This window comes from Monodon monoceros, unplaced genomic scaffold (genome assembly GCF_005190385.1).
Source record: "Monodon monoceros isolate NGI ecotype Baffin Bay Population unplaced genomic scaffold, NGI_Narwhal_1 Super_Scaffold_12, whole genome shotgun sequence".
Taxonomy (NCBI): domain Eukaryota; kingdom Metazoa; phylum Chordata; class Mammalia; order Artiodactyla; family Monodontidae; genus Monodon; species Monodon monoceros.
The window spans coordinates 134,872,301-134,898,749 of record NW_021703768.1 but is presented as its reverse complement, the minus strand read 5'-3'; the positions used below and the strand labels follow the sequence as shown (position 1 = coordinate 134,898,749).

Genomic DNA, 26,449 nt, shown 5'->3' with positions numbered 1-26,449 from the left:
AGAGATATACCATGTTCTTGGATTGGAAGAATCAACATTGTGAAAATGACTCTACTACCCAAAGCAATCTACAGATTCAGTGCAATCCCTATCAGACTACCACTGGCATTTTTCACAGAACTAGAACAAAAAATTTCACAATTTGTATGGAAACACAAAAGACCCCGAATAGCCAAAGCAATCTTGAGAACGAAAAACAGAGCTGGAGGAATCAGGCTCCCTGACTTCAGACTATACTACAAAGCTACAGTAATCAAGACAGTATGGTACTGGCACAAAAACAGAAAGATAGATCAATGGAACAGGATAGAAAGCCCAGAGATAAACCGACGCACATATGGTCACCTTATCTTCGATAAAGGAGGCAGGAATGTACAGTGGAGAAAGGACAGCCTCTTCAATAAGTGGTGCTGGGAAAACTGGACAGGTACATGTAAAAGTATGAGATTAGAACACTCCCTAACACCACACACAAAAATAAGCTCAAAATGGATTAAAGACCTAAATGTAAGGCCAGAAACTATCAAACTCTTAGAGGAAAACATAGGCAGAACACTCTATGACATAAATCACAGCAAGATCCTTTTTGACCCACCCCCTAGAGAAATAGAAATAAAAACAAAAATAAACAAATGGGACCTAATGAAACTTCAAAGCTTTTGCACAGCAAAGGAAACCATAAACAAGACCAAAAGACAACCCTCAGAATGGGAGAAAATATTTGCAAATGAAGAAACTGACAAAGGATTAATCTCCAAAATTTACAAGCAGCTCATGCAGCTCAATAACGAAAAAACAAACAATCCAATCCAAAAATGGGCAGAAGACCTAAATAGACATTTCTCCAAAGAAGATATACAGAGTGCCAACAAACACATGAAAGAATGTTCAACATCATTAATCATTAGAGAAATGCAAATCAAAGCTACAATGAGATATCATCTCACACCAGTCAGAATGGCCATCATCAAAATATCTAGAAAAAATAAATGCTGGAGAGGGTGTGGAGAAAAGGGAACACTCTTGCACTGCTGGTGGGAATGTGAATTGATACAGCCACTATGGAGAACAGTATAGAGGTTCCTTAAAAAGCTAAAAATAGAACTACCATATGACCCAGCAATTCCACTACTGGGCATATACCCTGAGAAAACCATAATTCAAAAACAGTCATGTACCACAATGTTCATTGCAGCTCTATTTACAATAGCCCGGAGATGGAAACAACCTAAGTGCCCATCATCAGATGAATGGATAAAGAAGATGTGGCACATATATACAATGGAATATTACTCAGCCATAAAAAGAAACGAAATTGAGCTATTTGTAATGAGGTGGACAGACCTAGAGTCTCTCATACAGAGTGAAGTAAGTCAGAAAGAGAAAGACAAATACCGTATGCTAACACATATATATGGAATTTAAGGGAAAAAAATGTCATGAAGAACCTAGGGGTAAGACGGGAATAAAGACACAGACCTACTGGAGAACGGACTTAAGGATATGGGGAGGGGGAAGGGTGAGGTGTGACAAAGCGAGAGAGAGGCATGGACATATATACACTACCAAATGTAAAATAGATAGCTAGTGGAAGCAGCCGCATAGCACAGGGATATCAGCTCGGTGCTTTGTGACCTCCTGGAGGGGTGGGATAGGGAGGGTGGGAGGGAGGGAGACGCAAGAGGGAAGAGATATGGGAACATATGTATATGTATGACTGATTCACTTTGTTATAAAGCAGAAACTAACACACCATTGTAAAGCAATTATACCCCAATAAAGATGTTAAAAAAAAAAAAAGAGTTACCATCTATTGATCCACCTTGTACGCAAAACATAATTCGATCCTGATAGCTCCTCTGAGGTAGGTATTATGCGCATTGCCATCTTCCTCAGATGAGGACACAGAGGCTTAGAGAGTTGAAGGAATTTGCCCAAGATCATCCCGCTAGTAGAACAGAGCTGAGGCTAAAACACAAGACTGTTCAACTCCAGGGTCTGTTTGCTGTGCTGCTTCTTGCTATACTTGAGGATGCTGTTTTTCCTTTTTGCTAAATTTCTCTGGCCTCTCAATGCCTACAGAGTGGTGTTTCATCACCACTGGTGCTTACACCACAAACATGATAATTCCTTATGCATAAATTCATTTGGTTACTAATCACCCACTCAGTGCCTTGCCACATTTTTGTCTTGGCATCATATAACTTTCATGCCTTATCAAGTCTACCCAACATGAGCATAACCTGTTGGTGGCAGTGCCCAAGTCTTACAATTCTATCTCCCAAGGCCTAAAAGAACATGTTTCACCTGGTAAAAAAAACATAAATAAAATTAAGTTTCTGTCTATTTGTTTGTTACATATTCAAGTACAATGACTAAGAGACTATCCCCAAATGTGAAGGGTAAGTTTAGCACAGCCTCACTTGGCTGTGGTATAAGCAATTTCACACTGGGGAGTCCAGGAGGCACCTCAAGAAAGTAAACACATTTAATAACCTTTGTACTATTTGATTTTTTTAAACCAGAAGCATGAGTTATTTTTTTAAAGCACCATCAAAAATAAAGATAGATAAATAGAATTTTTAAACCCAAACATTGGCGAGAAAATGACAGGGCAAGAGACTAGGGTCAATAGTTATCTTCCTAAGCAGACTTCCAGAGCAAGATATAATAACAGCCTAGAAGAATATAAATTCCTATGAATAGAGAAATGAATGTAGCCTCAAATGGGAATTTCAAATCAACAGTCACAATGGAAGATGCACCAAATCACAGGCCCTGATTTTTAGTCATGTTACTTCTTGGTTAGAGGAGTCTGTGTGCACCAGGATGAGTAGCAACAGGAATATGCTTTATTAAATGGTGGTTTAACAATTCATCCTACAAATGCAGGGGTGGCCAGCTGATATGCAATAATTGTCTTTTAGTTTGAGTTGATGTAGAAAGGGACCATCAGACAGTAGATGGTAGGGCTTTGCCCCAGATGCCTGCCCTCTCCATCTTTGTCCCATTTTGCCTTGTTCTACCTGTCTCTGATAACTGCAAGACCAGACCAACTGTCTCCACACCTTTCTAGCATAAGCATTTAAACACTTCAGCAATTCTACAGCCCAGGACACACCCACTTCCTTCCAGTTGTCCACACACCCATTCCTTTCACTGGGATTAACATAAAATTGCACTTAGAGAGGAAGAGAAAAAGATTTCCATATTCAGATTGAAAAATCAATTTCAGAGTGGAATATTTGACTTACTTTGCAGTCAGTCCAGTAGAGCAGGTCAAAGATGCCCACTTGGATGATGAACTTCAGAAGTGACTACATCTGACACCTGCTGCCTTCAAAGCACAGGCCAGGGAGAGAAGGATGACACTATAGAAACGTGATCAGAGTCATTGCTGAAGGGGAGGTGGCTGGTGAAGACATCTTAGTCTCTGTAAAAAGGAAGCTGACTTTAGGGATCTTTTACAAAGCACTAAAACAAAAAACAGGCATTTGAAGGACACTTGAAATAATTGAATGAGATTACTTCAGGCAGTCTTCTGCCTCTAGGAAGCATCATACCTAGGACAGATGCCTCTCCATCACTACCCATAAGGCATAGCACTTCACAGTGACTTGGCAAATTTCATCCCAGGAGAAGGTTATAACCTAGGAGCACATTCAATTATATTTGACATACGGATCATGTTCTAACCCAGGTCTGTCTGGCTGTAGAAGTCAAATTCCTAACCACTGAACATTCTGCCTGTTTTGTATATTTCATTCATCTCTTTTTTCAATGACATTTTTCCAACTAGAAAAGTAATACAAGTTCATTGTGGACATATTGGCATATTTAGGAAATCACAAAGAAGACGACAAAAATCACATACAGTTGTTACCACTCAGATATATAAATATACGGTTAAATTTTTGTCTATAAAATCTTCCAGTCTTTTTTCTGCAAGAACACACATTTCTGAGATGGCAGGTGGGAATTACTGCCAATGCCTTTAAACTCCAAGTGTCCCTTCAAAAGCAGCTGACCATTTGGGGGAAGAAGACTTGGTCCTCATGAGCCACAAAATGGCCATATTTCTTCACTTCATTGGCAGAACTAACCAGTCGGGCTCACCTATGAGACACATTTGACTCTTGCTGCACTGCCATTTCCACGTCACTGGAGTATCCACTCCTGTGGGATCTGGATCCTTTAACAGCTCAGGGGCAAACCTGACTTGGCTAACACTTTCATTGTACGCCCATCCTCTTTCTCAATGATTGACTCAAGGGGACCAAACAGACAAGGAGAAGGCCATGGGAGCTTCTGGGACAAATTCTTTGCTCCTGAGAGAGACACACCAGAAAAGACAGTCTTTTATTATCCCAGATGCTGTCCTGTGTGGATTAATGCCTGGAACTGAAGAGCCATTTTAGGAGCCTGAGTGAAGCTGGCTGGGGAACAAAGCCTGAAGCGATAGAATATTCTAGATGACCTGTAGGAAGACATAGGAGGCCGCCGGACACAAAACAGACTGTCACAAGGAAAGAGCAATTTGCGGAAGAATATGTACAGTATGATCCCATTTAGATAAGGAAGGGAGGGAGGGAGGGAGGGAGGAAGAGGAAAGAAAGGCATAGAAAAGAACCAAGAGTAGACTCTGGAGTAATATACACCAAAGTGTTGGCACTGGTGACCTCTGGGAGCCATGTGAATCAGGGCCTCAACTTTTTATTCTATCTTTATTTGTATGGTTTGAAGTTTTTACAATAGCATGCATACATGTATTGCTTGTGTAATTTTCTAAAAATATTTCAATTTTAAAGAGTATATGTGGCTTCCCCTTTATTTGAAACTTTAGAAGTTCGGAGCATTCTTCTAGGAAAAAAAAAGGTTTGTGGTCAAAAAATTCTTCAAGTTATTTTCAGTTTCTAGGGGGATCCTCTCTATCTTACAGCTCAGCACTCCTGCTGTTTGTCAGCAGAGCTTCCTTTCCCACAGGAAAAGCCACAGGGAGATCATGAGCTTTGGTTCAGTTTGCCTGAGGTCAGTGTCTGAATGGTGAAGTGGGACAGGGCGATAAACCTCTTCTGTGAAATCAGGACATGGGCATTTGGCTAACATCACCAGAGTGCTGGTTGGCCTTGTAGGGTATCCAGAGATGAGTAATGCATGGGATGTATCTCCAGGCACTAAAGCACGAGGGTTGTGTAACATGTCTCAAAGTGTGGACCACAGTCCCCATGTCAGAATCACCTGCAAACTTGTTAAAATGCAAATTCCTGTGCCCCACTCCAGATCTACGAGTCACCATCTCTGAGGGTGGGTCCCCCAAACCTGAATTTTTTTCTTATCTGTAGATAAAGTATGAGAACTACTTTCCTCAGAGGGTGAAGTGGCCTCATCAGAATAGGTAGTCAGTCCTCTGGGGCAGAGGTGGCGCAAGTACAGGTTCTTCTTTCTCATCCTGGCTACCTGGATGCTCAGAGCCGAAGTAATGGCCCAACTGTAGTCATGTGGTTTCACGGCATGAGGACGCCCTAATCCTGGTTCCTCACATGAATTCCCTGACTTCTTTCGTTCCTCTTGCCATCTTCGATGTCCCCTAGTGAGTTACCTGGGACAAGCAGGGTAAATGAATAAATGAGTAAGAGCAGTGCTTTATTAATCACTCAGCCGGATGCTGTGCTAAGTGCATTGCATCGTACCTCATTTAATCTTCACAACAAACCTAAGACCAGGTACTATTATTAATCACACTTTACAGATGTTGGAACTGAGGCATAGAGAAGTTAGGTAATTTTTAGAGCAGGTGCTGGAATCCAGGCCTCTAATTCCAAAGCTTATGTTCTTTTTTTTTTTTTTTTTTAAAGCCTATGTTCTTAAACACCTACTACTTGCCTACTTGGCATTGGTGAACAATGGTGGTCCCACACTTTTCATATAAGACTCACCCTGGGGCTGCAATCTCAGTGGAAAAGCGGGGGCCAAGGCTAACCTTGAAGTTTTTTTTGCATAACTAGCATGCTATTTTTACTTAGATTTTATGTTTCAGATCAATTTTTTAAAATTTTGAAGATGCTTTTATGAGCACATTTTTTTAATGTTTTGTCTTATTTTACATATGTATATATTTACGGAGAGTCACAAAAGGGCTCATCTGTAGTGGTGCTACCATTGTAAATGAATTAGTGGAACTATTTCATGTCAAATTCATTTAAAATTTTCTGTTCAGTAACCGTTGATGATTTGCAGGGGGAAATGAAAGCATTTTTACAGAAAGAACCCCCCCCAACTTGGTACATATTTTAATACATATTTAATAGTCTGTGTATCATATAACAACAACAGCAACAACAAAAAGTCAAACTGTGAAAAGGTCCCATCACCTCCTAGCTATACTCCTCAGGGACGCCCACTGTAAAAAGCGCATGCGCTCGCTCGCTCACGCGCACTCTCTCTCTCTCTCTCTCTCTCTCTCTCACACACACACACACACACACACACACAGGATCATACCACCAACATGCAATGCAACCTACTTTGTTCACATAACCATATATCTTAGATATATGACATTTGCCTTGTTGTTTAACTTGAGAAGAACTTCCGTTCCCCCTTCAAGCCTAGAGGGCAGAGGAGACAGGAGAAGGCCCTCTGAGCTGGAGGTAACGCCTCCGCCCAAGCCAGAGCTCAAGGCCGGATAACCAGTGGGACTGCCAGCTAAGCGGGCCCTCGCCCTCCCACGGCCCGGACAAATGGCGGGAGGGAGGAAGTGTGCAGCTGCGAAGCTCCGCTGCTCTCGCCCGGGTTCCCCGTTTTCCCCGACTGAGACTGCGAGGAAAGTTAGTGCGGAAATCTGCACCCACCTTAAACCCGGCCGGTCCCAGGAACTTCCCCCGCCGCTGGGACCAAAGGCAGGGATGGAGAAGTCACCAGAGGGCGCGCTCCCGGACCCGGGTCGCCGCGCGGGGACCGCCTCGCTGCAGCGCCCTCTGTCGGCAGCGTACGTAGTTGAGTACGGCCCGCATCTTTCTGCCTGTAGTACTTGGTGTAGGTGTTCGTGTTAATGTTCCTGTTCGTGTGCAGATGGGTGTCGGGGTGTCTAACGCCGGTGTACGCCTTTGCACTCCTCTTAGCAATGTCAAATTCAGCTGGAAATTTCTAGATAGTTCTGCTAACTCTGTGCATCTGTCTAGAGCTCCTAGGGACATAGATTTGTGTGAAAATGAGTGTGAAGATATAGTCTGGGTGCCCAAAGTGGTGTGCCTTGAGTGTGGCATCAGTTGTATATATGCCTATGGATATTTCACTTTCTGCTCCCATCCATGAGTGAGTACCTATGAGCATAGGCAGTATTCCTACAGATTTGAATGTTATTAGTAATACACACATTTATCATCTTCCGAAGGCTGTGTCTGTATGAATTTGCATGTGTGTGTGTGGCGCATGAAGCACAAGGGGTGGTAAAAGTGTGTTTCTGAAATCCAGATGTTAAAGGAGTAATGTGGGGGGAGGATGCTCCGGACATACTAAATCTTTTGCACTTCATCTCATCCTCTTTAACCTCAGGAGAACCATAGATTTTGCTTTTGGACCCTCTAGCATACAACTGCTGGATCCTGACCTGAACTCATCCTCCTGTGTGACCTCTCCTTGGCCTTCTTTCTCCTCTAGTCTGTGGAGCCCAGGGAGGCTGCCTGTTACTGTCTCTAAGCACCTTGGCCATGATGTCAACCCAAAGAAGTGACCATCCCATCTCCTTCCTTTTTCCCCACCCAAAAGTCATTTCCTCTTAGTTCATTACCTGGGATTTTGATGCCTGTGTTCCCTCTGCCTTATTGATACACACAGAGAAAAAAAAAAAGGAACTTCTTGAAATTCCCCAGAAGGTTGTGAGAGTTGTTTTCAGTGTTGCAACTTGGAACAAGTCAGTTTCTAGTTTAAGTTTCCATCAGAAAGCTTGATAGGAGTAGGGTATATAAGCTTCAATAGTAGCAGCAGCAGCAGAAGAAACAAACGGTTTCAGACCCAGGGAACACTGCAGCCTGACCAGAAGCAAGGTAAGCACTTGCCCAAGCCCTGCCACCCCTTCCACAGGCCCACAGGCTGTCCAAGGGTAGACACCATTCATGCGCTACCCCTGTACCAGGCATTGTGGAGTGGGTGAATTCCTGGAAGCATTCCTGGTGACTTACCTGCTGGGACACTAGTGAAAAGTCAGTGCTTTGGGGATTAATATACAAAGTATTCATTTTAAAAGTCAACTAATAATAATTGTATATTAAGGTCTGTGAACAAATGCACATTTTATAGAAAGGTTTGTCTTGTGTTAAAGTGGTATGTATATAAAAGTGTGTTCCTCAATATTAATGCTCATAAGTTAAAGGATTGTATAAAGTGAGTGGTGCTTCCCTTATTATTGTAAACTTTTAAAAAGCCTTTTATTCAGTAAGTAATAATGAATCCAATAAGTAAATGAATTCATTCTTATGCCTCATAATTGAATGTTATAAGCATAGTTGGTCCCATATTTGTCGTGGGCTTGTGACAGTCAACTGGATTGACAGTTAAGTTATCCAGATCTTTTGGATTAACTAATCACTTAAAAAATGGAAAGCAACACCAATGTTTAAAACTACTTTCTGAAGTTTAAAATCTGTGAGAAGGAAAAAAAAAGATAATCTTTACTGTGTCTTATAGTTGCCTAGGTAAATCGTGTGCAATAATTTTCAGGTTAAAAAAATAATGATCAGTTTAAAATATCATTTTAACAAAGAGATTACTAAACCTGAGCTGATGGCCCACTTTTTTCAAATAAGGAATTTCAAGGTATTAGAAAGAATTTGGGCAGCCTCTTAGAGTTCATTTTACTGGAGTCTGAAATTTTACTATTTCTGTCCATTCATTCTTCTAATAATTAATGAAATCCCTCTGAGCTAGACTCTCCCTGCTAGACTCCAGGGACATAGTGTGGAATAAGACAGACATGATCACTGCCATCAGAGAGCTCAGTGTGGTGGGGAAGACAAACATGAAAGAAGTAACTATATGATTGCAATTGTGTTATATAAGCGCTGTCAAAGGAGGAATGGAGCTTTGAGAGGAAACAGCCAGGAGTCCTGACTTCATCAGGGCACCATGCTGGATACTTTATGTGAATTATTTCATTACCTCTTCATCACAGCAGGGTTCCCATTTTACAGATTAAGAGTATGAGGCTCAAAGACATCAAGTGACTTGTCCAGAGTCACACACCTAACAAGTGGCAGAGCTGGGATGCCAACACAGCGCTGCCTGTCTCTAGAAATGGGACCCTTTGCATATGCTACACAAGCCTTCTGTGACTATGTCTTTTTATTTTTAAATAATAATTCTCTTTTCTAATTAAAAAGAAATGAACAAAATAAAACTTAAAAGAGATGCCTAGTGAAGTGTCACTGGCATGCCCATGTTGGCACCAGAGTTAGGGAGCCTTAAAATACCACAGGACCTGGGGTCCCTGCGTCCCTCATACAAGGGTTTCAAGAGTTTAGAAAACCTATGAAATTACATTTTAAAATGTTTAATCCTTAAAACTCTCAAATTTAGCAGGCCGAGAAAATGTGATCTGTGGGATACAACCAAACAACCCTTTGAGATGGGTATTATGTCCATTTTACAGCTGAGGAGACTGAGGCTTAGAAAGTAATTTGGCCATTATCATATGATTAGTGAGTGGTCAAACCGGAATCCAAGCCCTTGGTATCAGATGATCTAGAAAACAGCAGGGTAACTGCATGCTGCCCCTTTTTGGTTTCCCCTGGGTTTGATTAAGAAAGTGACCCACCACCATCTCTACCTTCTGCCAGTGTCCTGTAGTTTAAAATGTAGGTGATACAAAAATGGGAGCTGTTTCTTAGAACCATCACCAGGGCTCCCTTGACCCTAAAGTGTTGTTCACCTGAAATTCTCAGATGCATCTGAGGCCCAGAGGGGAAGTGCTGGGCACTTAGCCAAAGGGAAAATCCCAGTGTTAAGAGAGCATAAAGGATTCACCAGGAGGTGCCAGGAATCTCTACCATTTCCATTCCCAGAGTGCCGACATCTGAGTTGTACAGGCCTGTGCAATTGCAGTACCTCTGTGGGCATTTCCCTACAGCCAGGCATGACTTTTTTGTTTATCCATCACAGACAACACAGAGAGAAATCAAATTTTTCCTTTATCTCTTCTGCTGGGTACAAGCTAACACATTTGGTTGGCTTCTATAATATGTCATCTCATTGCATTCTCCCAACAACCCTTTGAGATGGGTATTATACCCATTTTGTAGATGAGGAGACTGAGGCTCAGAGAGTAATTTGGCCGATCTCACACAACTAATGAGTGGTGCAACCAGAATTCAAGTCCATGCTGCTGGACTCCAAGCCTACAAATGTACTAACTGGTGCTCCATGGCAACTAGAACTTTGCTACAGTCATAACTTGGACTAAATTGATAGATGTGCCCTTGAAAGCTGCGTGCTGCAGTGACAAGAGTGCTGACAAGAGTGTACGGGAAGGCCTGACTTCTGCTCCTGACTCTGCCACTCACAACCTTTATGATATAAGGGAATAAAATACGTGGCAAAGTTCCCCTAGGATTAGCAGCAGTTCTGACAAAGCCATTATTTGTCAATATTCTGTTACCCCAACCAAGGGGTGCTTATTTTTAAGGTATTTCACAGAAAACTGTGAAAAGATTCTTGTTCTTCATATAGCCCAGTGGTTTCTGAAACCATGTTCCTACAGAACGTCGGTGTTCTCCAAGATGGAAGGAGGTGTATCAGAATGAAAATAAATAATAATCATCTCCACCTAATTCACAGGTGGGGTGTAATTGTCAGTCTGAAGATTTTCATAAACCCTGGATACTAATCTAGACTGAGTTTCATTATAAGTGAAACTGATTTAGCACAAAAGTATGCATTTCATTTTCATGTTGAATATATCAATATTCTATGGTCTTCTTCCAAAGAACATCCTGATTTGCAGGGGCTCTGAACCTTGAACATGGATTAAACCAATGGATCTCAAAGAGTAGTCCTCAGACCAGCAATATCAGATTCCCCTGGAAACGTACAGGAATGCAGACTCTCAGGCCCCACCAGACCTGCTGAATCAGACATTCTAGGGTCAGGCTGGGAACGGGGGCCAGCAATCTGTGCTTTAGCAAGGCTTCCAGGTTATTCTGACATATGCTCAAGTTTGAGAACTACTGGTTACCTTATGTGGGAGGAAATAATCTTTGTGTTTGGAACAGTTACAGTCTTAAGCAGGGAGAGAAAGGAAACCTCACCAACAAGGGCTGGACTCACTGCCAGAACTTGAAAGATCACTTCAGTATTACTCCCTCTGCCCCCCAACCCAAGTCCTTTAGTCCTGGGTGTCACCACACATACTGCCTTGTGCTGCTGTAATACGGGTATGTAGCTCATCTCCCCTACTGGAGGGTAGGCATTTAACACACTGACTTAAGAAATATTTGTTGAATGAAAGTATTTGCTCCTAGAAGTCGGGGTCCAGGTAAAAATCATTTTTCACTCTCAGCTGCTCTAGCTCAGTGCCCTTTACACAGGAAGTACCAAGTAAATAATGACTGAATGTTGATCTAGACAAGTCACATTCCTTCTCTGAGCCTTAGGTTTCTCATCTTAAAAATAAGAGCATCATATCAGATAGCTGGCCATAAGGTCTTTCAGCTGCAGATCGTCTGCGGTTCTCTATTTGGAGATGTTCTTACCCAGAGACTGGCAGAGGGCTCCTGGAATTCACTGAGTATTAACCTGACAGTGTAGAGAAGAAAGAGGAAGATAAAGATTAAAGACAATGTACATAGAATGTGAATATGGTTTCCAAAGGTGACTGCATAACTACTGACATTCTCTCTTCTCTTATGCCTCCTCTTCTTTTTTTCCTCTGTCTCCTCCTCTGTTTCTCCCCCTCCTGCAGATGTACCCTCAGCAGTTGGTTGTCTCCTGGTTTTCCCTGGTTTTGCTGGCATCTCCCATCATGGCTATATGGGAACTGGAGAAAAATGGTAACCAGCCTTTCCTGATTCTCTATGAAGGCCCCAGGATCTAAGACAGGACTGTCAGGCAGCCCCTGCTGGGAAATCAGACTGAAATGGGCAGGCCTTGGGTCTTCCTAGTGAAAGCCATCACTCTGGGATAACACGGGCCCTATGTCCTTGTTCTACCTTTGAGGGTATCTGTTATTGTATGGCTTGAGGGTATCTATACTGTTTGGCTTTCAGAGAAGAAGATTTTTATGGACTATGGTGGGAAAAGAGATATGGATTTTGCCAGTATTACTAAAAACCAGCTGTATCATATGATTAAGATTCCAAAGTGAAAGATTAGAAAAGTATAAGAACTATGTTCTAACATCTTCCACTCCACCACGCAATACTACCCCCTCAGTTGGCACCGAGATGACTTACCTCTGACCAAGCACTTTGGGGAAAGCATGGAATTTAGACCCACACTGACTTGGGTTCAAGGCTGATTCTGCCACTTATTGGTTATGTGACCTTGAGCTGGGTCACCTCTGAGCCTGAGTTCCCTCGACTGTAAACTGAGGATTATGAAGTGATATCTACTACATAGATTATTAAATGTACTAGTGAATGCAGAAGACAACTCAACAGATAATGAAGTGACAGTAAATGTTAACTAGTATTATTGTTTTGGTTATTTAAAATAATGTCTCTGGTGATTCAGGAGAACCTGTTTACTTTCCCAGTGATCAATAAAAATTATTAGTAGAATAATAGATAGGTATTATTAGAATAAGGTGCTCCCTCTATCCTTCTAGTATCTCACACACGGTAAGTATGTATTAACTGATTGTTAGCTGTTCCTGAAAGACGCTCAGATATTTCTCATTGAAGCCAACATAATAATGTTGGCAATTACTGTCTTTAATAATAAAATAATAATAATAGTTGATATTTATTGAGGCCAGCATCTCATTTAATTCTCACCACACCCATAAGAGATAGGGACTGTGTGTACTCCATTTTACAGATATTAAAAATAGAGGCCACAGAGATTAACTAACTTACCCAATTTCACATACCTGGTAAGGGTGGAACAGGAACTTGATCCCAATTCTGTCTCACTTCAACGCTTATGAACTTAAGTATTTGAAGAAGGTTTTACCAGAATGACATGAGCAATTGTTTCCTCTGTGCTTGGACAGCTGAGCAAGAGGAAATAGGCGTACATTTAAAATGAAGATATTGCAGCTGATAATGGGAAATGACCTTTCAATAGTGAGGAGAATACAACACTAAAATGGGTCCATGAAAGAAATCCGGGGCTCTTCCTCCATTCTTAAGAATTTCTGGAAGATGACAGTCCAGCCATCCCTGCTCTGCCCCAGGAGGTTCTGAGTGTTTTAGACCCTCCCTTGAATAAGGACAAAGCCCTGAGCCAGATGATTATGCCAGATTCCTTCCAACCCTGGGATTTTTAGTGAGCTCAGGAGCTTTGGCCCTTTCATAGTACACCCTTAGTTACTTCTGATTTAGTAAACCACAGAAATTCCAGAAAGTCAATGTGAGAAACACTGAGAGGGCGTGCAGCTTTGGAGACAAGATGAGATGCGGCTAAGCATTAGGTTCTAGATGTGCCTCATCAGGCTGCCGCCTGCAGCTGTTTCCCCTGCCCTTGGGCAAGGGTCTTCGGCTTCTGAATCTCAGTTGTGACAGGAAAATAGCCTTGCTGGTCAGTCACCAGTGGGACACAGAGAAACCAGAGAAAGCCAAAGGTGCCACATGGTTTTATGTCAGCACAGCTGACCATTTTCCAAGAGTTGGGGCCCAGATGCTTTTTACCTCTTGTCTCTGTTACCCATTCAGTAGTTTTAAAGCCCTTTGATGTCAAGTGGGAACTTTATATTACACAACAGCTTTACATTTGGACGCCAATCACAAGAGCCAGCAGTTACAGCTCATTTAAGGGCAGTGTCAAGCTCTTATATAAATTAGCTTATGTGATCCACATCTCCACCTTCTGGATCAAGTACTAATATGTTGCTTATTTTAAAGATAATGACCCTGAAGCTTAGAGTAATTGAATGCCTTGCCCAAGGCCACAGGCCAGTGTAAGAGACAGAGCTGAATCCTAACTCAGACCTGTGTGGTTCCAACATCCAGGCTTTTCACCGCTGTGGCTCTCAAACTAGAGTGGGTTTCAGAATCTTCTGGAGAGGTTAAAAACAGGTCACTGGGCCCGTCTCAAAGTTCTTGATTCAGCGACTGAGAATTCGCAATGCTAACAGAGTCTCACGTGCTGCTGGTAGTAGTTGGATGATCATGCTTTGAGAAGTACTGCATTAAACAACTCAATTTAATTAATAATTGATGCATGAATGAATGAATGAAGATTTGATGTGAAATACTCTTTGAAATACTATATTAGGCCATTCCTCAAGTGCCAGTTTAGATACTGGTATTAAAGGTTCAATGCAGGGAATTCCCTGGTGGTCCAGTGGTTAGGACTCTGCACTCTCACTAGCAAGGGCCCGGGTTCGATCCCCGGTCAGGGAACTAAGATCCTACATGCTGCACGTTGCAGCCAAAAAAAAAGATCCAATGCAAAGCTGCAGAGACAGAAGTTCTGAGATATAACTTTTGTGCTTCTCACTTGATGTAACCTTGCTTAACCTCTTGGTCTCAGTACCCTTCTCTATAAAATGGAAAGATTAAGATCTACTGAACTGCCTCTAAGAAGGTAAAATAGCTTTTAAAAACACAGAGAGAATGAAAATCTCCATTGGTGAGTTTCACACAGTTGGAAATAAATCCTTCAATCCCCGTGGAAAATTGGAAGGCATTTTCTCATGCAGTTGTCTGACCTTTGGTGTGTGAATAACAATAACAACCAATGCTGAGTGATAGGTTCTGTGCTAAGTGTTTTACACGCTTTTTTCATTTAATCCTCACAGCCAAACCTACAAGGCAGATACTATTATTATTGTCATTTTACAGACAAAGAAACTGAGGCTCATGGTAATTAAGTATCTTTCTCCAAATTCCCCAGCCAGCTATTGGGGACAGGATCTCAGTCCTGGTCAGTCTTTCTCAACACTTATTCTCTCTGAATGCGAACTGTGCTGGAAGTTTCTTACATCCACCAGGCCTTTGGGAAAGAATATTGTGCTGTTTGCATTTTTCAGTATATCAAGGTTTTCCTCATCTGCCAGCTAATCAGAGGTTAATTATTCACGGCACCCTGGCAGTTAATGAGCTTATGGCAGCTATTAAACTCTTTGCTTCTCTCTTCCACAACCTTAAACTCAAGTGGTGCCCAAAAACCTGAGATCATCTTACCAACCATTTGCTGTTGTGCTGCTTTAGCCATCCAGATACCGAGTAATCCAAAAATCACAGTCTGGTTCTCCAATCCCTGTGCTCTCCAGTTTATGTTGTAGAATTGGATTGGTATCCTGACGCCCCTGGAGAAATGGTGGTTCTCACCTGCGATACCCCTGAAGAAGATGGCATCACCTGGACCTCAGACCAGAGCGATGAGGTCTTGGGTTCTGGCAAAACCTTGACCATCCAAATCAAAGAGTTTGGAGATGCTGGGCAGTACACCTGTCACAAAGGAGGCGAGGTTCTGAGCCATTCGCTCCTGCTGCTTCACAAAAAGGAAGACGGAATCTGGTCCACTGATATCTTAAAGGACCAGAAAGGTAATTCCATTCCCTTGGGTAGCATCAATTTTCTCTTTTGCTCCATAAGAGATAAAAAAATTAAAAATTTAAAAGGCAAGACATGGTTAGTATAGTTAATGAAATAATACCAAGTCCCTTACTGAAACCACCCGAAACCTACTTTTTCCTTTGCTGTACACTTTGGGTTATCAACCGTCAAAATCTCCTGTTGAGAGAGTTTCATGGGAAGTCTAGATGCTTCTCCTGAGGTTCTTTTTAAATAACAGTGATATTATTGGATGGCTAATGGGAGTTAGTTAATGTGCACTGGGCTGATAGCCTTGAAAAATATTAATACCCCCCTCCAATATGTTGGGTGTGTGGCATACAGAATCAGCATCCTATTGGGACATTCCCAGTCCTTGCTGACTGTCTGCCTGGGGAACAGCAGATTTTCCAAGGAAATAAATGGAAGATCTTCACTCTTGTACCATTTGGTGGCCTGTGATTCATCGCAATAAAAATCTTTGCAATTTAAAAGAAAGAAAACCCCTAAATATTGAATTCTTGTTCTTTTCAAATCCAGAGCCCAAAAATAAGAGCTTTATAAAATGTGAGGCAAAGAATTATTCCGGACATTTCACCTGCTGGTGGCTGACAGCAATCAGTACTGATTTGAAATTCAGTGTCCAAAGCAGCACAGGGTAAGTGAAACCACTCGGGTTTCTCAGCATTTTGCTAGAACTTTCTCAATAAGAAAATAAGGGCAACCTAGCAATGGCCCATCAGTTAATGATAAGGGAGAAAATAAAGCCAATCCTATATTTTTAACCCCCCATCCACACACACACACCCTTGCCTAAATTAGGGAAAGAACATGGAGATTTAAGCTAATTGCCTGAACAAATGTATGCATTAGAACAGGATATTATTGGGGCCTGGGAAGAGCCTCTGCTGTGTTTGAACCCACTCATCCAAATTGCCTGGCAATGCCTCATTAAGGCTCATAGCACCACGGCAGGGGTGGGGGTGGCGGTGATAAAAGGGGAAATTGAAGCTGTGAAGGACTTGCCGAAATTGCACCTCCAGTCGGAAATAGAAACAAGAGCTCTAGGGCGTAGATCTTGCAAGCCCTGAGGCTGACTCCAAAACTCTCTGAGGCCTCTAGAAATTTTCCCAGGGCCACTTCAATTCCTTTTTCTTCTGCTGACACCACCAATCTGAAGTTCACTGTTTGTCCTATGCAGCTGGGCTTACCCCGAGAAACCAATTCCCTTAGTACAGAACCTACATTAACCCGCTGTGTGACTTCCTTCCCTCTCATCAAAGTTCCCAAACAGTGTAGGATAACAGAGTAAACCCTAGGTGATCATCCTGACCTGGCCACTATTTAACTGAGTAAATTAACCTTTGGGGTCTTACTATTCCATCTTTAACATGAAAATGCTTACTAAAGAAGTGCTTATACAAGTGCACAGAGACATAGATGCAAGAGTTCATTGTGGTGTTCTTGGTGATCAGCAGGGCAAATGTTAAGTAAAGTGTGGTACATTATACCCCAGCTTAATGTGCAGTCCTCAAAATGAATAACCCAATCCATGTGGTCTGTCATGGAGCACTCCCCATAATATGTTCAGAAGGGGGAAAGATGGTTGCAGAATTATGTATACCAAATTTTATATATATATATATATATAAAATTTGATATTATTTCATAAAAATAAAATCTATGTGTGTATGCATATATATTGATACATGTGGATATATGATTGCTTTGAATATTCACAGAATAATGTCTGGAGGGATACAACAAGCCAGGAATAGTATTTATGACATTAGGGTTAAAAAGGGGATTAGGGTTAAAAGAGACATACACATTTCATTTATACACCATCTTTATCTTTCTAATTTTTAAAAATTGGTATGTATTGATTTTGTCATTAAAATCCAGAAAATGAGTTAAAAATTTTAATAAGGAGATTTAACCAGGAGCTTTGGATCTAAAAGTTTTCAGATTCATTTAGGCCAGAGGCAAACATTTGTATTGGGTTGGCCAAAAAGTTCATAAGGGTTTTTCTGTAAGATCTTATGGAAAAACCTGAACGAACTTTTTGGCCAACCCAATTATTACCTCTCAAAGCAACGCTTGTTCTCATGGGGAGGGCAGTTTCTTACCCCCTTGAGAGAAATCAAACCAGTTGGAGAAATTTTGTCCCTAGACAGCTGTCTGGTTACAACAGCTAGGGACGTGCCTGCAATCATGTGACACAGGATAATATCTGTCTTTGATTTCAGCTCCTCTGACCCCCGAGGGGTGACGTGTGGAGCAGCGACGCTCTCAGCAGAGAGGGTCAGAGTGGACCACAGGGAGTATAAGAAGTACACAGTGGGGTGTCAGGAGGGCAGCGCCTGCCCAGCCGCCGAGGAGAGCCTGCCCATTGAGGTCGTGGTGGAAGCTGTTCATAAGCTCAAGTATGAAAACTACACCAGCAGCTTCTTCATCAGGGACATCAGTGAGTTTGCTTGATTATATGTGCTTAATAAAGATAGATGCTGGTTCATCACATGTTAACAATGCTCCATGCACTGGGGTTAGGGGTTTATACGCATTCTCTCTTTTATTCTGCATCCCGCCCCGAAAAATAATTATAATGTAGATACAATTGTCTGCATTTTAAGGAAGAGGAAATTGAGTCCTAGCTAGGTTAAACAACTTGCCCCAGAACTCACACATAGCAATTCAGACCTGGATCTGACCCGCTAGGAAAAGCAGGCTCTTGGCTACACTTCTATTCTGCTGCTCAGGCACCTTCCATGATGAATTCAAGAGCAGCCCCTTAAGCATAACATTCTTATGCAGAACCAGAGCTTCCTCTACTAACTGCAATTATTCCCAACCAATCTTTCTGTAGCATTTGAAAAAGAGATTTCTTTATTGGAATATAAACCCCTCCAAAATGGATGTCTGTTTTTTTCAGTTGGAAGATGGAGGTTTTTGCCATTTGTCATTTCCTTTACCATTTATCCAGTGAACATGCATCATGAAATAAAAAGTGATAGAATCACAGAACCTGCTCTAGCATTTGTGGGGAGATTGCCTTTGGTGGAAAGGAGAGGGTGGGGTCTTGTTCACATAGGGTACCAAGGAAGGTCTCTAAGAGGAGGTGGCATTTAGCTGAGTCCTAAAGGAAAGAAAATGCCACTGTGTTGAGAACAGGAAAGAATATTTGTGGAGCATCTGCTAGGAGTCTTGGTCTTTGTGTGGAGAGGTGCTAGATCCAGAGAGCCCAAGCCCATTCCATGGACTCTCTCCCCCCCAACTCCCCTCCTAGAAAAATGTACACTACTCGAGGACAGAGTCTTTCTGACACTCACTGTTGTGCTTTCCATGCACAGTCCAGTGGCTGTCACATAATGGGGGCTTTTTATTGAATGAATGTGACCGAGCATAGAGACAATTTGGTTGTAACTGCCACAGGACAAGTCGGTGTCAGATTCCACGAAAGGGCTAAAGAAAGAGCACTAAGTGGAAAATCTCTCATCTGGTCCCCAGCAAGAGGCTCAGCCCAATTCCGAGTTTGGTGCAGAGGGGGATTGATTACAGAGAGGGTGGTCCTTCACTGCAAGCCCAGACGTGAGTGTCTTGTCTCTAAGAACTTTCCTCTGAGCACCACGCAGAGGTGTTTCCACCACCAGGGCCCCTGTGACTGCGCAGGGATGAGAAGGATTCTGAGCCTTTCTCAGGTTCAGCGATAGAGGAGGCAGCAGTTGGTGAGGGCTGCCTTGTACAGGCACCAGCGTGAGCGCCAGCCGCAGGGGTGTCTCACGTCTGCCAACCAGGTGCTCAGAGAAGTTAAGTAACTATGATATGGACTCAGAGCTGGTCAAAGGCGAAAGTGGGACCAGAAGCCAGAACTACCTTACCCCAAAGCCCCATTAGCAAAATAAAGGGTGTTTCTCTCTCTTCCACAGTCAAACCAGACCCACCCAAGAACCTGCAGCTGAAGCCATTAAAGAATTCCCGGTATGTGGAGGTCAGCTGGGAGTACCCTGACACCTGGAGCACCCCACATTCCTACTTCTCCCTGACATTTTGTGTTCAGGTCCAGGGCAAGAACAAGAGAGAAAGGGTAAGATGTGATTCAGGTGCTGTCTATTCTGTAGTCAGGTTTATGTAGGCCCACATCAAGGAGATTAATGATGATGATAGCAGCGAATGTTTATTTGGCACTTTCTATGTGCCTGAAACAGTGCTAAGGGTTTTCCTTGCGTATCTCACTTAATTCTCACAGTAACCCTAGAAAGGCAGGCAGTGTTACTCGTACCACTTCACTAGTGAAGATTTTGAAGCTCAGAGAAGTGACCTGCCCAAGGTCACCCAGCTAGAAAGTGGCACAACCAGGACACAAAGGCCATGCACCTAACACCCTACTGCCACCAGTATGGTTGAACATTATCTTGCTCTCAGAATTGGTCCTGATATAGGAAATCTGGGCTCTAGGAGCCTAAAAATGTTTCAAATTGACAAATATAATGGGTGATAGAACATTCATGCTGTGTCTCATCCAAAATAGATAATTCCCGGCTGTTCCATATATTGTGAAATTATCTTATTGAACAGAATGTTGGCTAAGACAATGGCTTTCAAACTTTCTTGCCTGAGCATCATAATCCCAAGGTTCTAGAGGCCCTCTTATAGAGCCTGAGACTCCTTGGACGCCAGTTTTAGAAATCACTAAACAAAGGCCTTATTCGGCATAGGGTTTAGCACGTGGTAGAAATTCAGTGATTCAGGTACTCCCTGAGAATTTTTTTGTGGAAGGCAAGGGCTATTCTGGAGTAGATTTTACCTAAAAATTATTTAAAATCTTGATATGTACTTCCCAATATAAGATCTATATTATTAATAGGTAGTATTTATAGAGCACTTTCTGCATGGTTAAATACCTTGCTACTTTAACTTTTACAACTCTATGAGGGAGTATTATTATCCCTCTCTTACAAATGAGGAATTGAGAAACAGAGAGTCTAAGATATTCTCCTGTGTCCACATAGCTAATAAATAGCAATGCCTGGGCTTGAACACAGATTTTATTCTATAAAAGGATCAGGATATGGAATTTCAGAATATCCAGGGGACAGCAAATCTGTCTCAGTCCCACCACTGACCTAGTACTGCGGTGAGTGCACATGGGGCCTTCATGCAAGGCAACTGTGCTAGAAAGATGAAAACTGGACCGAACAATTTCTCCCTCAGGGCTTTGGATTTATAAAGTAGAAAAGCCGCATGTGTGTTGAGAGCTTCTGTCAGTAGGTGGCACAAGTTCTACATACACCCCTATGAACTGCGAGTGTGGTGCCCTGAGACCAAGGTGTGGCTGTTTTGGGAGATTGTACTTTGCCAAAATATGCCCAGCCCACCTTGTGATTGCGTTGCCAAAAATTTCCCTCTCCTTTGCAGAAAGATAAACTCTTCACGGACAAAACCTCAGCCAAGGTCACGTGCCACAAAGATGCCAACGTCCGCGTGCAAGCCCAGGACCGCTACTACAGCTCATACTGGAGCGAATGGGCATCTGTGTCCTGCAGTTAGGTGAGCAAGCCTGCGAAGCCCAGCCCAGACCTGCACACTCAGTTGTACCCAGGTGCAGGACAATGGTGGGGGCTGTGTGGGACAGGAAAGAGGGGGTGGGATGCCCAACACGCAGTCACCAGAGGCAGAAACATACATTTGTTCATTAACAGATACTTATTGATGCCCATAGTATTCCAAGCAGTATGCTGGGCACGGGGACACTGCAGTAAAGAAAGCAGGCACAGGTCCTGCCCTTCCAGAAGGAAAGGCAGTGGGAGAGAGAAGTAGCCAGCATAGGTGTCCTGCAAGCTGTTTCCAGGAATTAGAATCTTATCTGGAGACCACTGGGGGCCACTGAAGGGCTTTAAGCAAGGAAATGACATGATCAGATATTCTTTTAAGAAAACTCTCGAGGGCTTCCCTGGTGGCGCAGTGGTTGAGAGTCCGCCTGCCGATGCAAGGGACACGGGTTCGTGCCCCGGTCCGGGAAGATCCCACGTGCCGCGGAGCGGCTGGGCCCGTGAGCCATGGCCGCTGAGCCTGCGCGTCCGGAGCCTGTGCTCGGCAACGGGAGAGGCCGCAGCAGTGAGAGGCCCGCGTACCGCAAAAAAATAAATAAATAAATAAGAAAACTCTCGAGACTTCCCTGGTGGTCCAACAGTTAAGACTCCGTGCTCCCAATGCAGGGGGTACAGGTTCGATCCCTGGTTGGGGAACTAAGATCCCACATGCCTCAATGCACGGCCAAAAAACAAAAAGAAAAGAAAACTCTCAAGATAGCCTCTGGTAAGCATGGTATCAGCAAAATCCTAGGCCACATAAGAAAGGGCTGGACCCTTCTGACGAGGAACCCCCAAAATCCAACTGCCCCAGATAATGTGTTGTGTGAAATAAGAAGGGTTTGCTACTGAATTTCAAATCCTCATAGACACTCGCCATTCTTTTTCAGGTTTTAACCTCAGGATGAAACTTTGGAAGAAAGGTGGAAGACATTATGCTAAATTTTTAAAAGGTGCAATGGAACAGGACCCTCCCCCTAAAGATATTTTCTACCAATTTGCTTTTTTTTTTTTATGATTATAAAGATACCTTTGCTGTATTTTTATATTTAAATGCTAAATGTGCACCGAAACAATCAGCTAATTTATTTATACAGTTTACAGCTAGCAGGTCACAGCTGACTTTTATGTTATTTACCTATTTAAGTAATTTATGTATTTATTAATTTATTACTGTTATTTAACATTTGTGTGCCAAGATATATGTTTCATATACTCATGACCTGATTTATAAGGAATGGGCCCTATTATGCAAAATGTGAATTTATGTGTTATTTATACTGACAACTTTTCAATCGAGGCTGCAAGTGCATCAGTTTTATGGCAACCAGTAAGAACACAGTGTTCTGATGCCAGCGCCATAATATATTTGTAATGGATTAGAACACAAGAGATAGTTAAATAGACATGGAGATATAAACTCTTTGAGGAGGTCCTGGAGAGCAGATATTAGTTCCCGTGTCCATGAAGACTTCCTTGAAGTAGTGGTGATAATTCAGAGCTGTTTGCACCTCTAAACAAGTTTAGTCTTTGGATGCCTGAAATTAGAAAGAGCTAAAAATGATGATTGGAATTGAAATTCAGCTTCACCCTTCCTGGCAGCCCCTGCCCCCTTCTATCTGTAAGACGAAGGAGAATGACATGGAGATATCGTAAGTGTCTGGAAAGTAAAAAGATCTTATGATTCAAGAGAGAAGACAAGTGTAGTTATGGCTAAGGACAAAATTGCCAGAATTGCCAGTTGTTCCTTAATAGGCACACAAAGAAGCAGACAGATGCGGAGAAAACAGCCATGAATCTCTTACTTGTCAGCATGAGGGAACATGACAAGCGGATATGACTAGAAAGTTCCGAGCCATTAAAATGCTACTTTTAAGTAATGAATGTGCTTTTTGTAAAATGATTCCATTTATTTTCTGTTTACTTATTTATTTTTATATTCTGATGGTGAACTAATAAAAATATAACTCTTCTTTGCAATAATATTTTGGGCTTTCTCAGTTGACTGGGTATCCTGTTCCCACGCTTACCAGGGCTGTGTTATTTTTCCCTTACCATTGAAGGACTGCCCCACCATGAAGCAATTTCATTTCTGGTTTTGCACAATGGGCTCTTTCCCTTTATAGGAAAGTCAGTGTCTTGCCAAGCTCAGGAAATGTCCCTGTGATCTGACCACGGGGGACTCTGCAAGGGCACTAAACTGCATTATGCCCCTTCAGGGGTTGGATACTCTTGCTTCTGTCACCTTCTAACCTGGAATCAACTCTACTGGTTTCCAAAGCATCATGAAACAAATTTCCCACCTGATACAGCCATGGGCAACCCATCCCATAGGTCCAGCTCCAGTGTTTATGGAGGGTTTGCCATCTGTCTGGCCAACGGCTAAGCCCTGGGGTTGAGGAGTTCCAAAACACCTTGTGTTTGCCACCCTGAAACAGTGCCCACTCCTGGCAAAGCCTATAAGACTGGGATGAAAAGTTAACTTCAATACCACGAAATGTGAAAATATTCAGTGTACATGGTGTATATGGTGCCCTGGGGTAAAAATGAAGAAGGATCAGTATAACCTGGAGTCACCCAGGAAGACTCGACAGAGAAGGGGAGGTGCTCACTTTGGGCTCAAAGGATGGCCAGGGCCCCCTGGCCATGGAAAGAACAAGTGGTGGGATCAGAGAGAATGGTGATCATTCTCTGCTATCTTCAAAAGCCAAGTGCATACATCTGGCTTCCTTGCAATGGCAAGGTAATTATAATAGGGATGTTTGTTTACATTCCTTATTTTAAGTGTCACCTGGACCCCTTATTGCACTCTACTCCTGGCCTGGAGGGATAGTGTAAAATTTCTATCATTCTAATCCAACATTTGAAATATATCATCTTGTATTAGTAAACCCACACTTGATAGCACATGGTTGGTTAATAACAACTATGCATTCTTCTAAGGGCCTTTCATCTAGAGATACCAAAACGCTTACTGGGTACTTAATGAACAACAGTAAACAAGAAAAACATAATCACATTTCATAAGCACAGAGACCTGGGGATATTTCCCAAAACTTCCGGCAAGCCTGGGGCACCGCTCAGGTGCCCTGGCTCCACCAATGCCCAGTGCTTTCCTAACACAGCCTCTTAGCAGTTGATTAATTTCAGTTACATGTAAGCAATGGAGAGTTTTTCTCTTTGAAAAATATTCTCCAGGACAGTCCTTTCTACTGGGAAACTAGCCACTACAAATGCATCAAATGTCCTAGCAAAAGAGCTCAGGACGGGGCACCGGGAGCCTGGGCCCTGGGCCTACCCAGCCCTGTTATGTGACCATGTAACCTTCGGCAGGTCACTGGACACAATCAATTCTCACTCCCAACTGCCTTCTTCCCTGATGTCCCTCCTCAGCTCAAAGGTTGGGAAGCTAAGTAATCACTTTTCCAGTTGCTCTTGCTGCCCAGCAAGATCATGAGACCCAGTTCTGGCTCATGAGATGTAAGAAAATTCTTCTGGGGGTTTTTCTGTTAAAAGACAGAGCTATGGCTTACATCACCCTTCCCCTCCTTCTTCCTCTCTTCAGCAGATGAAATTTAAGAAGTCTCAGAGGATGCCTTGCACCCAGGATAGAAGCCATCATGCTAAGACAGGAAAGATAAAAAGACTCTGGGACCCTAGCGATATCATCAAGGAGCTGAACCAACCCCTGTGAGTACCTACCCCAGCCGTCTTGTTGTGTTAGAAAAGCAGACCCATATTTGTGTTTTTTTAATTGCGGTAAAATACACACAACATAAAATTTACCATTTTAACCATTTTAGGTGTAGAGCTCAGTGATATTAAGTACAGCCACATTGTTGTACAACCACCACCACCATCCATCTCCAGAACTTACTCTTCTTCCCAGACTCTGTACCCATTAAACAACAACTCTCTGTTTTTAAAATAGAAAATGAATAAACTGAAAATTGAATAAAGACATCCTCCTAAACATTCAGATCCTCATCTATGAGAGGCTGTTGGCCAAGTCAGAAAAAGGAGCCAGGCCAGCACGGGAAGGAACTGACATCAGAAAATCTGGTTCTGCCCCTTACAGCTGGTGCGACCTTGGGGAAGGCCTGGAGTACTTGATTTCCAACGATGCCAGGTTGGGTCCTGGTGATACCCTACCTGCCTGCAGAGAGGTAGCCATGGTCAGGTAGCCTGCTGCAAGGGCAGCCTGAGTGTCAGGAGGATTCACATGTGTTGATGTGTGTGTGTTGAGGGGTGGTCTGGGCAAGTAGCTCCCATAGGACAGACACCTTTGCTGTTCCTTCATTCACTCCACAAACATTGTTCATCACTCTGCCCCTGGCACCATCCTCTACTTTCTGGATACAGGGGTGAAAAAGACCTTGCCCCCACGTGGTTTCCAAAGGCTTAAGCTTTAAATTCTAAGCACTGGCGGTCACTTCCTGAGGGTTAAGAGCACTATGAAATGAGATCACCGGTTTAATGTGATTGGCACAATTCCTGGTCCATAGTAAGTACCCAGAAAGTGGTAGCTATTTCCACTGACTAGCTCTGTGATTTTGAGCAACCCAAGCCCCCAGTTTCCTCATGTGTAAAATGGGATAATAACAGTCCCTATCTCACAGGGTAGTTGTGAGGATTAAATGAAATAACACTTAGAAAAATACCTGATCCAGGGCTTCCCTGGTGGCGCAGTGGTTAAGAATCCACCTGCCAGTGCAGGGGACACAGGTTCCAGCCCTGGTCCTGGAAGATCCCACATGCCGTGGAGCAACTAAGCCCGTGCGCCACAACTACTGAGCCTGCGCTCTAGAGCCCGCGAGCCACAGCTACTGAAACCTGTGCGCCTAGAGCCCGTGCTCTGCAACAAGAGAAGCCACGAAAATGAGAAGCTTGCACACCGCAAGGAAGAGTAGTCCCTGCTCGCCGCAACTAGAAAGAGCCTGAGCACAGCAACGAAGACCCTACAGAGCCAAAAATAAAAACAAATAAATAAATTAGTTTTTTAAAAATACCTGATCCATGGAAGTACTCAATAAAAGCTTGGTGTTAATATCCTTACCATACTACTTATCACCTGAAAGAAGCATAACTCTAGACCCTGTGCTTTTGAAGGGTGGGGAGATGGAGGAATCATTGTTAGGAGGCCCCAATGCC

General features: G+C 42.9%; 1 protein-coding gene, 1 long non-coding RNA gene and 1 other non-coding gene across 4 annotated transcripts in view; 2 read left to right on the top strand and 1 right to left on the bottom strand.

Moving 5' to 3' along the window:
- Positions 1-4,507, bottom strand: part of LOC114892821 — a 54,718-nt gene extending 50,211 nt beyond the window's left edge. For both annotated transcript variants that reach the window (XR_003792779.1, XR_003792780.1), the window contains exons 1-2: positions 4,117-4,507; positions 3,255-3,433 (exon numbers count right to left, since the gene is read on the bottom strand). This is a non-coding gene — a long non-coding RNA (uncharacterized LOC114892821). The remainder of the gene's footprint in view (positions 1-3,254; positions 3,434-4,116) is intronic.
- A 6,720-nt stretch (positions 4,508-11,227) lies between these two features.
- IL12B (interleukin 12B) lies at positions 11,228-23,446 on the top strand. Its single transcript, XM_029218129.1, has 7 exons — positions 11,228-12,041; positions 15,428-15,703; positions 16,251-16,368; positions 17,960-18,177; positions 19,637-19,794; positions 21,126-21,257; positions 22,189-23,446. Exons 1-6 carry the CDS (start codon positions 11,954-11,956, stop codon positions 21,255-21,257), a joined length of 990 nt encoding a protein of 329 aa, XP_029073962.1. The 5' UTR covers positions 11,228-11,953; the 3' UTR covers positions 22,189-23,446.
- Positions 14,483-14,555, top strand: TRNAE-CUC. The gene has a single exon. It is a non-coding gene; the product is annotated as a tRNA-Glu (tRNA).
- Positions 23,447-26,449: the final 3,003 nt, after the last annotated feature.